Source organism: Eurypyga helias, unplaced genomic scaffold, assembly GCF_000690775.1.
Source record: "Eurypyga helias isolate BGI_N326 unplaced genomic scaffold, ASM69077v1 scaffold5411, whole genome shotgun sequence".
In the NCBI taxonomy this organism is placed as follows: Eukaryota; Metazoa; Chordata; class Aves; order Eurypygiformes; family Eurypygidae; genus Eurypyga; species Eurypyga helias.
Window position 1 is genome coordinate 1,194 of NW_010228792.1, and position 12,944 is coordinate 14,137.

At 37.2% G+C, this 12,944-nt stretch overlaps 1 protein-coding gene across 1 annotated transcript in view; it reads right to left on the reverse strand.

Moving 5' to 3' along the window:
• Positions 1-494: 494 nt before the first annotated feature.
• Positions 495-12,944, reverse strand: part of LOC104515955 (formin-binding protein 1-like) — a gene marked incomplete at its 3' end in the record, with an annotated part of 31,380 nt that continues 18,930 nt past the window's right edge. Inside the window, exons 3-10 of the mRNA XM_010160132.1 lie at positions 10,727-10,780; positions 9,072-9,219; positions 8,605-8,667; positions 6,888-6,992; positions 6,230-6,358; positions 4,010-4,156; positions 3,043-3,246; positions 495-653 (exon numbers count right to left, since the gene is read on the reverse strand). Of these exons, the coding sequence (XP_010158434.1) occupies positions 495-653; positions 3,043-3,246; positions 4,010-4,156; positions 6,230-6,358; positions 6,888-6,992; positions 8,605-8,667; positions 9,072-9,219; positions 10,727-10,780 (1,009 nt within the window). The remainder of the gene's footprint in view (positions 654-3,042; positions 3,247-4,009; positions 4,157-6,229; positions 6,359-6,887; positions 6,993-8,604; positions 8,668-9,071; positions 9,220-10,726; positions 10,781-12,944) is intronic.

The window sequence follows — 12,944 nt, forward strand, 5'->3', positions numbered from 1 at the left end:
CATGTGCTACAGCATTTGATGTACAAGAGAAATTACATTTCTTCCTTCTTAGTCCAGTGTCTCATAATAACCTACTATTATCTCAATTTGAAGTCAGCAAATAAGACATCTGATCTGATCTGTGTTTTTGTGGTGACTATATACCCAATGATGAATTACTGCAAAAATGTTACATGGTGGTAGGAAAACATCCGTGAATGTGAACAACAATGAAGAAAGGTATCAAACACATGCTGAGCACCCTCTTTATAACACCTTTCTTTTAGGCACAAGTATTTGGAATGCAATAAAGATTATTTCTATTTCATTTTATTTTTAACTTGTTGGTAACTTCTGGACAGTGTGAAACAAAGCATCCTAACAGTGACCTTATAGCTGAAGTGTTACTTTTAACACAGTAAGCCTTATAATGAGGGTGAAGAGCATTAGAAAAGCCACACCACAAACACACTGCTCATAGCCCATCATGCATTTCAACTTGTTATCAAACTTACCCCTCTTTTGAGGCTTCTGAAAGAAGGAATTCTGGGCTTCCCTGTTTTTATGTCACTCATGCAATAATGCACTGGTTCAATGGAGAATATGGGATACTGGGACCCATTAGGAGTACTGGATGTGTATAAACTAGTAGGGGTTAGGGGTGGGGATTGTGGCTAATGTGGAAATAAAGAAAGCAATAAATAAGCCAAATGTTCAAAGTGAATTTAAAATGAATATTCTGTCTTACAAAAATAAAATTTCCATCCAACACAGAAACAGCTTGTAACGTTCCATATTTACACTATAACTGCATTGGTTTTAAAAGGCTTCTGTCAGGAATTAATCCTCAGAGTTACAGGCTGGTGCAGAGAATGAAGGAATATCCAAGTAAAGCTTTAGACTCAACACTTCCACAAGATCCTAACAAGACCCTTAAGTTGCCTGGCTCTTTTCTTAGAACAGGAAGTTCTGCTTTTCCCAACTTAAGCTACAGCCGTTCTGGAAGTTTGTGCGTTCCTGCTCACTGCTTCTTTCCACGTTTTGATGAACCCCACCAGGTAAGCTAAAGTAGAAATATTAGGTGCATCTACAGAGAACTGACTAAAACACAAAGCCTCAATCTCTGTAGTCAAACTGGACTGACACAATGGCTGTGTGGCATTCTTTATCAATATCATCACAAGAACTTCCTCCACTTTCTTCCTCCCCCTTTTTTCAAATTGCTTTTTTTGTCTCTCACACCTCTGTTGCTTTTTCCCAGTTTGATTTTTCTGTACTGTTTCTTCTGCTGCACAACTCGCTCCCTTTCCAAAGACTTTTCTGTCTTTGACAACATCAGAAATAGGCAAATGCATAGCTGGAAGTCAAGACCAGCAATAGTTGCAGCTAAATGTAGGCCGAAAGGCCACCATGAATACCCCAGCTAGAATAAATCACCATATTTTTATATTAGCTAATTTAAGAAGATATTTTTAGAAGTGTCAATAATTATTTGGAGTTAAATACTTGTCTCCTGATAAGTACTCTGCCCAGCTGCTGCTTTGTAGAGTGCCCCACCCCTCCATCCTCCCCAAAAACAGGTGAAAAAAAGGGACATAATCTTCAATTTCCTCTAGGTCCTTAAGGAGGAGATGTGTGTAGCACATGTACACGCATGTATAGCTGTGATTCTGTACAGGAAACACTATGTCTGACGTTGTGATGTTACATACAAAGTGAACGAACCGGGGAGAAGAAAGAGTAGGGAAGTCCTGCCAGCTTTCTTCAGCTGTCATCATACTAAGGAATTTCTTCTAACTACAGTAAATGCCAAGGTCCAGACTGAAAACCAATGCAGATTTTCACAGCCTCCCTCTCCAGAAGTCTCGGAAAGATGTCTTGTCAAACTGATAACCATGATCTAATTTCAGAACAGGCTGAATCTCACCCACCTCTGCAGCCAAATACAATAAATACGTTAACGCATTAGTGCACTTAAATGATTATCAATCATTAATTATACTGCATGAAAAGTAAACAATCAGCTTTCATTTTAACACACAGCTGCAGTTACATAATATAGCAAGGAGGGTATAAAGAATCAGCTATATCCTTTTTTTCTGTAGAGATCTGCTTACTATCAAGTGGAAAATAAATCCCACCACTTAGAAGCTCCAAAAATAGTTGCCTATAATAAAGGGCAGAAAGTGCCTTGGAGCATTATAATAAGCTCATAGAAATTTGTGGGAATCATTAAAACAACTCACTGATATGCTCCAATACTAAATAAAGACAGAGCATAAAACATAAATATGTGTATGGTTCATTACTGACTTACATAGCTAATGCATGTATTGGTAATATTTTTTTGTTGATCCATGAAGGTATATTGCACAGAAAGTGTTAATTGAAACTCATATAATAATACAAGTAAGGAGTAATTTCTCTGCTTTTTGAGCATAGGAATATTTTTACCTACATCATAGTAATATTTCTTCGGGGACATTTACCTGTATGGAGCTTCAACAGTATGTTTTATCAATGAGGTATTATAAATTTCAAAGTTTTAAGACAAATCTCAGAAAGGTTAAAAAATAGCACCAGGTATAATAAAAACCTATGTAACGCTCCTATATATAAACATCTACATCAGGTGACATTTAGAAAGGGGTTGCTTTTTGTGGCATAAAAGAGATCTGAAGTCTGCCAGATTCCAAAGCATACTCCCCTTCTCCTTATTTTTACATTCACAATTAACCCCTTTTCTATGAAGTTGCAGAAATTCTTTATAGAAACTTAGAAACGTTACAGAAACAGGAATCTACTTTTATCAAATAACTATTAAAAATAATTCCCAGAAAGAAATCACTAAAAGAAAAATAGGAACACTTTCCCCAGCAAGAACTTGGTTTCTAATATGGGAAGTATCCAGCCCTAGTCAAACCTTCAGATCTCCTTACACATTTTTTTTTAAAGAGAGTGGCAGGCAAGGGGAAGGTTATTTAAAAATAAATAAATAGCTGCTTCCATGCACTCTAGATCTTCACATTTTACTTTTCCAAATAGTAATCTCTTAATTGTTACCTTTGGCTTCTTTCCAAACAGCCACAGCTTTCCTTTAGCCTTGCCCACTGTAGTTTTTGAATCGATTCTCATTCCTTCCTGTTTTGGTGTACTGATGGTTCCATCAGAGATAGTTCTGTAAATATTCTGACTGTAATCTTCAAATGGAAAATCTCCGGGAGGTTCAAAACCGGATTTGAAGCAGTCTATCACTAGTTGAGAGTCCTAAACATTAGACATTAAGGAGTTTAAGAAGCAAAACAAGCAAACCCACCAAGAACCAGAGAGGGAAAAACACAGGAGACATAAATTTTCCCTTTAATTGCAGAGGTGCACAGCTGGGAAATGGAGGGCAAGCTCAAAATGCATGCCTTTTGGCTAGATAATGTTAAGATAAGGTACGTTCTTTTATCAAAGCATACCCTTCTATTCAGAATCCAGTAAATACTCCCCAAAAGTTATCACAAATTTAAAACAGGACATGCTTTAAGACTACTACCCCACCTTCTAATCCTTCAACATTAGCACTGAAATGAAGATAACACTAAGAAACTAGGTTTAGTAAGATAAAACAGGGAAGAACGGTATTAGGAGTAAGAAAGTGCCAGTACCTGCAATCATCAGGTCTTGGAATGATACTTTGTTAACTGAACACCCTTCATATGATTTAATGTGACATGCTAGAGAAAATACCAATCATGCTGGTATTCTAGAACATTTTAGGATAACCAAAACGATGTGTCCAAAATCACAGAAAGTGAGAAAGCGTCAAAGATCACAAGAAAGTAATAACACAGGAAGAGAACACACACACCGAAAGAGGAAGTGACCACTTAGACTAAAACTGAAATCACAACACTACTGAAGCAGACAAGCATTTGACAACAGAAAGGTAACTGTACAGGATAAGTCCCTCTCGCCCCTCTTACAGCTTCAATTATCATTAAATTGCTCATGCACATTTAAAAAGTCACCCAATTCCACTTACTCTGTGTTCATCAACCGATTTTGCTGCAAGTATCATCCCTTCCAAACACTTAGAGATAATGGGAATAACCTTGCGCTCAGAATCAGCAAAGCCTTTGTAACATTCACTGAGTTTGATAGTCCTCCTTTCGTCCATTTCTTGAAGTTGCTGCAAGCACAAAGCAAGATAAAATAAAGCTTTTATTTGCAGAATTTTTTCCCTGATCCTCATCTATTCAGTTACTGTAGTCACCACGCTGTAGTACAGAATTACTGTGCTTTCCCAGTATTTTTACTTGCTTAAGTAAACAAAGTTAAAAACCAAGTCCTTTCAGATGTAGACTTAAGATGCCCAGAACAGTAATTACCAAGAGCTGATCATTTTTAAAAATCACGTAGAGGACTTTCTTTTCCATATTCTTTTCTAAAGCACGTATACAGTGTCTACAGCCACCTATTTAGTTTAAGTATTTGTTTTGTGCAAAAATTAAAACTACAGTAACAAAATTCTACTCATTTCCACATCTCTTCACTCTCTCCTCCTAGTTCCAAATAATTTCCCTCTGGTGATAAATACCTCTATCTTGCTTTTATTTTCATACATACTTTCCAATAAATTCCAATGGTTAAAAATATAGGAAAAATTAGAAACATTAAAATTCTGTGAGATGTTTAGACATCTCTCTGATTTGAAATACAAACCATTTCCTTTAGAAGTGTGCAAGAAAATAAAGAATACCATTACATAAAATGGTCTACTGGAACACAACAAAAAGAACAAATTAAAAAGAAATACTACTAAGATAATAGTCGCGAAGCTTTCATCTAATTGAAGGTGGGGAAAAAAAAGAAAAGAAAACAAAAGGCAATAGTACATACACCAACAGGTTATCAAAAACATTAGAAGTTAGAGTAGATGCTGAAAAGATCCAACAAAGGCAGATATCTCAAACAGCATCCAGTAAGAAACAAAACAAGAACCTAGTCACGCTAAATCCTTCTCCCAACGCTTTGCCATAGAGTATTACCAAATACTTGCAAGGAAATAATAAAAATGTAGTCCCAAGAGAAAGTAGGACTAGACCTTTCTGCTCTTACTGGAGATTTCAAGAAACACAAGTAATATCTTGAAATGATAATGGATTGTAACCCTAGAGAAATAAAGGCAATAAACCAAAACTGTGGTCCAAAGTACAGAGATTATCAAACTGTTTCTCCTGAGGGTTGACTGCAATTCCTCCATCAGCCTGCTAATGCCAGATCTACTGCAGTGCTGCTGAACAGCTAAAGGAATAGAAAATTCTTTAATAAGCCAAGGCAGTTTTCTCCTGTGAATACCAGACCATCGCGTATGTTTTTAAAATACAAACTCCCTTGTGCTCCTGGAAAATATGAAGAATTCTTAAAATGGTACTACCTTCAAATGAAGTCAGTATTTTTAGTTTCCATTTCCTCACCCCATGTCCCAGAAGGCAGTTTCTACCGTCACAGTGCGTCACAGTGCCTCACAGATGGCTGAACGCGCATACCAATGCACCTCTGACCTCTCCCTCACCTGACGCCCCTCAACTACTTTAAACTAGTTTTGCAGAGTCTCTTTTTGAAAGAATCTTTAAAAAATATCTAAGAGTTACATTAAGCACCTTGGGAAATTCCCTTTCTGGATGCAAAGTATTTGTCTGATTTGACCTTTAATTTTTTATTACTATTTTAGAGACTTCTGTGGATTGCTGGTAATATTGATGAACCAATGACCAATTGGGGGTGTAGGGGAAGTACTTCTGCCTCCATTCTGTCCATTTTATCCCTGTACATGAGATACATTAAACCACACAGTCACCACTACCTGTATGCTTTCCTTCATCCCTGCCAGAGTCAAAGCATTCATGCACACACAGAGGTATTAAGAGAACTAGTGGTCAAGCCTTTTTTCAGTAATTGTTTTAAATGTTTGCGCTCACTCAGATGTCTCAAATGTTTATTTTGCCATACCTCTTCAGCAATATTTAAGCAATGAGTCTATAAAATATAAAATCTCCATAGAAAATGCAACAGAATATTGTCATTACAAGTCTGAGCATAATTACTGTAAGGAGTCTCATGATAAAATGCAGGTTGTATCAAGATTATGCTAATTTCTTTATAAAATTATCCACTAACAGCCCCAAAATAAGGTTTTACATTTTAAAATCTACTTGTCCCTTAAAAGATGATCAGACATATTTTCTGTTATTTATTTTACCTTATAAATCTGAGGAATGACAATGTAGTAGTGTTTGTGCTGTTCCCCATTAAAATTCTGTAGTTGTGCAGCATATTCGTTTTTGTTTTCATCAGCCATATGTGTGCGTAGGTTTAATTGTTGCTTCGCCTAGTAGGAAAGCATTAGCAGTTCAAACATGCTGTGTGCTTTTCAGTGACATACAGCGTTATTTTACTTAACCAACTATGCAAAAACACTAATTACAAGCCACCAAAACTGACATCCTCATAACTGAAATAAAAAGAATGTGAGAATTCATATATACTGACAGTCTACAGATCTACTTTGTTATATATATATACAGCTTTCTGATCATTTTAGCTCGTTTAGCCACATCACTTAAATGCATATCCTAAAACAGAGAAGTGACTAAACATACATACCACTAGACACCAAATACAGTCAGCCTGCCTCTTTAAGGAAGACAGTCATCACCTCAACAGCATCATCTCAAGTCTAATGAAGCATACTCCCTCCCTGTTCTGTCATATTTTACAATAACTTTGATTTTGCACATAATAAGCAAGTATATTTTATATACAATTTTTGATACTCAAAGAATGTTGTTCCAGTACTGATAATAAACAAGCAAATAAAATACTTTTTATAATAAAGAAAGAACCTGTAGTGCTCTTACCTTCTCAACATCAGCCTTTGTCGCATTAGTGTCGTTGTCCAGTCTTTCATAGCTTTGCTGTGCCTTCTCTGCTTCTCTGCATTCTCTCTCAAATTTCTTTTTGCTCTACAAAAACCACAAACTTACTGCTTCAACAGCCACTACTCCCTTTTGGTTCTGTATAATAATTCTGAATTCTAGACATCAAAGCTTCCATTTAAGCATCTTTACTTAACGAGACTGATCTTACAGCAACCAAGTCTCAAAAATGTTAAATTCTTCTATTTAAAACTTATTTCCTTGAAGGACCAGCAAGGAAATAACTGTAATGCTATAAAATATCAGATAATCAAAGTAATAAATAACTTATTGCAAAGATCCACAGTTAATTACAATCAGACAAGTCCACTTTCTAGCCTGACTTCAATAACCTAACTAAAAGTTAGGGAGCAGAAAACTTAAACGTGCACTTGTATGAGTAGAATTTTCAAGTTCCTTTCTTCAGTGATCAATTTTAACTGAATACATTCAAATAAATTATTCTGAAAGTAGCCTGAAGGATTTCTCTACAGTAAGAGATCTTAGCATACCCACCCATTACCATCAGTGTTCACATCAACTGGCCTAGATGTAAGCAGCAGAGGCAACAGTATTCAACGTACTTGATGTTCAATAACATATCCAGCTGTTGTCAAGACAACTGCTGTAGCAAAAACTGTTGCAGGTCAAGAAGTTGGTATCTCTAGAGACAAACTGGCAACAGATTGTGCACCCTCTGCTCTCCTGCTTCAGTGCAGAGTCAGGCAGGCGAGGTTAATGTGTCCTAAAAAAGACTGACTTTGCACTCAAGTGAGGTTAATGTGTCCCTTTAAAGGCTGTATGCATTAAAAAAGACTGACTTTGCACTCAAGTAAATACAGCGCACACAACAGACTGTTTGAGCTGGACTCTGGGAATTATCTTGGTGAAGGGTGACAGCATCTAAACCCATCACATCTGCTCCTACTCTGATCCGCTGACCATGAATTAAACTCTCTGACAAGACACTGAAGCAAGACATTGCTTATCTGGATCCACAACAGAACAGAAATTCACCTTTCCAGTACCGTTTTACAATAATGTGGATCAAAGATACAATAAATTTCTAAGCCACAAAACCAGCAGAATATCAGAACACAGCTGGTACACAATTGGTTGAATTTTATATTTTATCATCTTTAAAAGCATGTCTCATTAAAAAGAAGCTTATAATCTGCTGTAGAGAAAATCTGCATTTCTCTGTTGTTCAATACCTCCTGAAAGTCTAAGTCAGTAGTGGTATCCTTCAATAGACCTCATGCAACAAGCTCTCAAACTCAAGTCAAATACAGTGACATAAGATTTCATCTTCATCTAAATAAATTGTCCTTATTTACTCTCTAAACAAAAAGCAGCCCGCAGAGAAGCAACCAAAGATGTCTGTACCCATGTTAAAAACAGATTCCTTTATGCTGGATAAAAACGCCAAGGCTTCACTCAAACATACACACAGAAGCTGTTCACAGGAGACTGGGGTTTTTTTAAACAGGGAACTACAAATACATTGAACTGTATTTTGCATGTTACTCAGTCTGACTGGACATTCAGTAACATAGCTAAATATTAAAGTCTGAGCAAGCAAGATGAGGACAGTTCCATTTACAGACTGTACATTATTAAGGTTGACAGGAGGAAAAAAACTCAAAGAACACAAACTCACATTATCCATCTGTTTCCAGCACATGTCCAGATACTGTTGCGCCTTTCGCCCTTCCTGAAGATGCTAGAACCACCACAAATAAGTTTAAGTTACATATCTTCTCAGGACTATGATCATTAGTTAGTCCCTGCTCTAGTTGACACACCATCATGTGCAGTATCTCCCACAAGCTACCAGTACGCTATGGAAGACATTACTAATCATGCAAGTACAGCACTACAAATGAAAATTACACTGGCAAAAAAGTTACTGGTAAGCACTATCCCCCAAGATCTTAATTTTTAGGTTTAGTAACTATAGTAAACCAGTAAATGAAAATACAGAGGAACTTTAAATATGTGCTTTACAAATGTATGAAAAATCCTACTTATTGCCAAGTTCGTTAAATTGGGTAAACAAATACATCAATTCGTTAAAAGACACATCCATTTTGATATGTTATTATTCAATCAAAATATAGAAATTACCATTTTTCTCTCAGTTTTTAGATCATGAGAGTATCTCATCAATTCTCCGTACACTCTGTGTCCCATTTCTTCTGCAACTACTTCTCGTTGTCCTGCATAGTCATTCAGCTCATTAAGGATGTTAAAAAAGGCAATACACGAAGTAAACCTGACAGAAAGCACACACGCACAAACATATATATACACAAAGTGAGACAGTTTTTTAAATTGACTTCTTTTAGTGTAGTTTTGTACTCCTGATTAAATAATAATAATAAAAAATCATACATATTTTACAATAAACCTTATCTTAATGCTAATTGAATTATAGCAGAGATGCAAGTTGGGAAAGCCTACATTAAGCCTAGCATGTACTATATGTTGCAATGTCTCTCCAAATACGTTTTGTAAGAATACTGTTTTTTGTGGATGGAAAAGAAAGAAGTAGAATACTACCTGGAAAGCCCTGTAGTATAGTGGTATCTCCTAAGCTGCCAACTGAGAGGCCTGAGCTTGGGAACAGATACATACGTTCCTAGGCTCGGAGGCTGAACTTGCTGCAGAGATGATGTGCTTGGTAGTCTTGAGGGTGGAACATGCCAATCATACCACTCATATGCATCCCGATGGATGATCTACAGAACAAGCTTGCTATCAGCTCTGGAGACAGCTGCCTGTTTGCCTGCCCACCTCTTGGCTGGAAGTAAGGTGCCACTATGGCTGGCACTAAAAAGGGGGAAGAGGAGGGGCAAAGGGTAGAAAGTGTGTGTGGAAGGGAAGAAAGAAAAAAAACAAACAGGAACCACATTAAAATATACATCTTTCTTTTTTTTAAATGGTGGAATACTGCCATCTCCATAGGCTTGGCTCTGGGGAATTCAAACGCCACCCTAGCACTAGAAATCCCATTCCCTGTGGTCCTGGATCTTTAAATAGTCAAAAGAACTAGAAGAAATCCTAGTGTGAATTCTCAGGCACTCTGTGCACAGCATGTGCTCTGGCTGCAACCTGAAACTTCCCCACTTTCCTTCCTAAGAGTTACCCCTGAAGAAAAAAAGTATTTTGTTTCTCTAAATAAAAAAAAAATGGCTATGGACACAGACAGCAAAACAAGCACTCTCTGATAAATAAAGTCGTTTAGCACAAATTGCTCCTACACAGTTAGACATTCACTTAGCTTGTCTCCGGAGTCAAAGCAAGCCAGCAGGCTAAGAGCTCTTCTTGCCAAAAACATGACAATTTTGTGTACACTCAAGCCTCAGTATACAAATCTACAGCTACATCTGTACTGCTATACAAATGCACTGAAGAACTCTACTAAACTAAGCAAAAAACGCAGCCTAAGAACACATAATTGCTTTTCTATTAAAAAAAAAATCCTAGAGTGGACATAGCATACTAAACTTCTCCTTTCAAACTTTCAGTTAGCTACAGATTAATCTGGAATGGAGCGAGTACAAGCTGCCAGGTTTACTACTTTAAAACACTAACAGAAGTAAACTTAGGGTTCATGCTTACGAATTACAGCGTAACTACAAGAAGCCAAGCAGAATTATTTTGTTGTCTTAGCCAATTAAATACTGTATCTTAGAAAGAAAAAAGAAAATCTATGAAAGAACAGAGTATACTGTAGTCCTTGTTTCTTATACAAAGAACTTGAAATGCACAATTTTTACCTGGGTTCCTCATCTTTGGGTGAACGTTTAGGACAGTACTTCTTAACCAGATTTCTATTAAAGAAGAAAAAAAAAGATGCTATTTTTGAGTCTGTCTTGAGAAGACATACACACAGAAAACTGCATGAACAATTTAGTTCTTTTTTAATGACTTCAAGGAACGTCTATTCCCTCTGTCATCTTCTAAGGGTCCTTCAGATAACAGAAGTCAGAAATCTATGGCATTTTCAAAGTTTTAAGTCACTTTGACCAAGAACAACGTAAGTATTTTAAAACTTCTATTAGACATAGTAACTGGACATAAAAGAATGAGTTCTTTATTTAAAATCCGTTTCACAGATGCAAAAGCAGCTAGCAGGCAAGAAAGAAGCAAACATATGACCCCTGTGTAACACAGATAGCGCACACTGTACGCTATACCCAGAAGCACAAACTCCCATGGCTGAATTAAGCTTTGAGTATAAGTTCAGGTTGAAGGCTTTAAGCACAGTATCTTCAAATCTTCAGTAAGGATATTTTCAGAACAGAAGAGGCAAATATCTCTTTCCAGGAAAGAGGTTACATTTTGCCCTACCACCACTGTGGTAAGCATCTGATTTTTAGAAACTGAGAAAAAAACCTCTAAAAGACAATCCATGGGACCAGCGCTTTACACAGTATCCCAGTCCAACTTGCGAGAACATGGACATAAACTCATTTGCTTATCACAGAAACAGCACCTTAAGAAACGTACAACCACATCATCTACTCTACCCTAGAGCATAAATAACACATGTATACACTGCTTACACAAACGAAGTATTTGCTGTTACATATATTGCTAAAATATCCCAAATCCTGTGATGAACATGAAATGAAGCCATACAGTTGTACAAACAGGAGGGAGAAGAGGAAAGAATGTCCAGTGATTTTCTGAACCCCTTTCTTCCTGCATGTCAACCTTTGCTTTAAACTTCTGAGTACACTTTTTTTTTTTCCAGCACAGCATTCTGCCTTGACTTACAATATTGCTTTTCTAAAAGCACCGAGGTCTTTTAAAATTCTTGAAATTCTAAAGGATACATATTGGCAGTCTTGGAAAAGAAAAGCATAATTTCCTTCTCATTTTTAAAAGCTAGATGTTCATACCTTCAATTGGTTGCATTTTTTATTATAGCAATTTTCAAAATTGTCAGGCTTTTCCATGAAAGAGAAAAATGGAAGCTGTAACTCTACTAGAGGCCTTTTCCTTTCCCCGTGAGAGTCTGCCATTTTACAGCAAATAAAGAATCCTTTTTTGTATGAAAGAAAAAGACACAGGATTTTTCTCAAATTGCTTACCCTCAAATCTTTGTGCTTCTTGAGGTCAAAGAAGTGAAACATCTCAGTTGCTTTGTATTTTTAAAAGCAGCAAACAGTATTTAAAGAGAGATCTACTATTCAATAGATCGATATTTAAATGCCAGTGCCCACCCTCAAAAATTCTCATATTCTCCGAACATTAGAATCACGTCATCAAAATCTTGCTAGCAATGTTCAAACTGTGGAACAGATTGCCTGTTATGATCTCTCTCATTTAAACTATCAAAGTACTATTTTAAAGAGTGAATTAACATCTCAGGAGAAAATAACGTATGACAATTATTTACTTTACAACCCATAAACAGAAGCAATACAAGGCTGGCAATTCCTCCCACCACCCCCCGCCCCGTACACCTCTAAATAATCATACCTTCCATCTAAGAACCAAAAAAAAAGAACAAGAAAACAAGTGCACACAATCACTTTGTTCAAGAGTAATTTGCCTTGAGCTTGCCAGGGAAGACTTCTTGAAGTGTGTTCTTAAGGCAGACTTGGATTATGCAAAGAATGCTTCTGCTTTTAACTGGTGTGCTGGGTTCAGTCAGGAAAGAGTTAACTCTCTTTACCGTGGCTGCTAGGAAGCTGTTCCTGAATTTATGCTGAGAGCAGCACTGATAAGGTTTTAGCTGGCGCTGGGGAATGCCTGTACCAGTTTCAAGGTCTTTCTCCGCTTCTGACACTGCAGCTGCGTTCCCAGTTCTCACTGTCTCGCTACAGGCAGTGGAGAGGGGACACACAGTTCAGGCACCTGACCCCAACTGACCAAGGGAGTATTTCATTCCATAGTACGTCATGCTCGGGTCAGAGGCGAGGAGGGGGTCCGGGAGCCTTTACTCTCTCCCTTACTCCCTCTGGGTCACTCCCGTACACTTGCCGC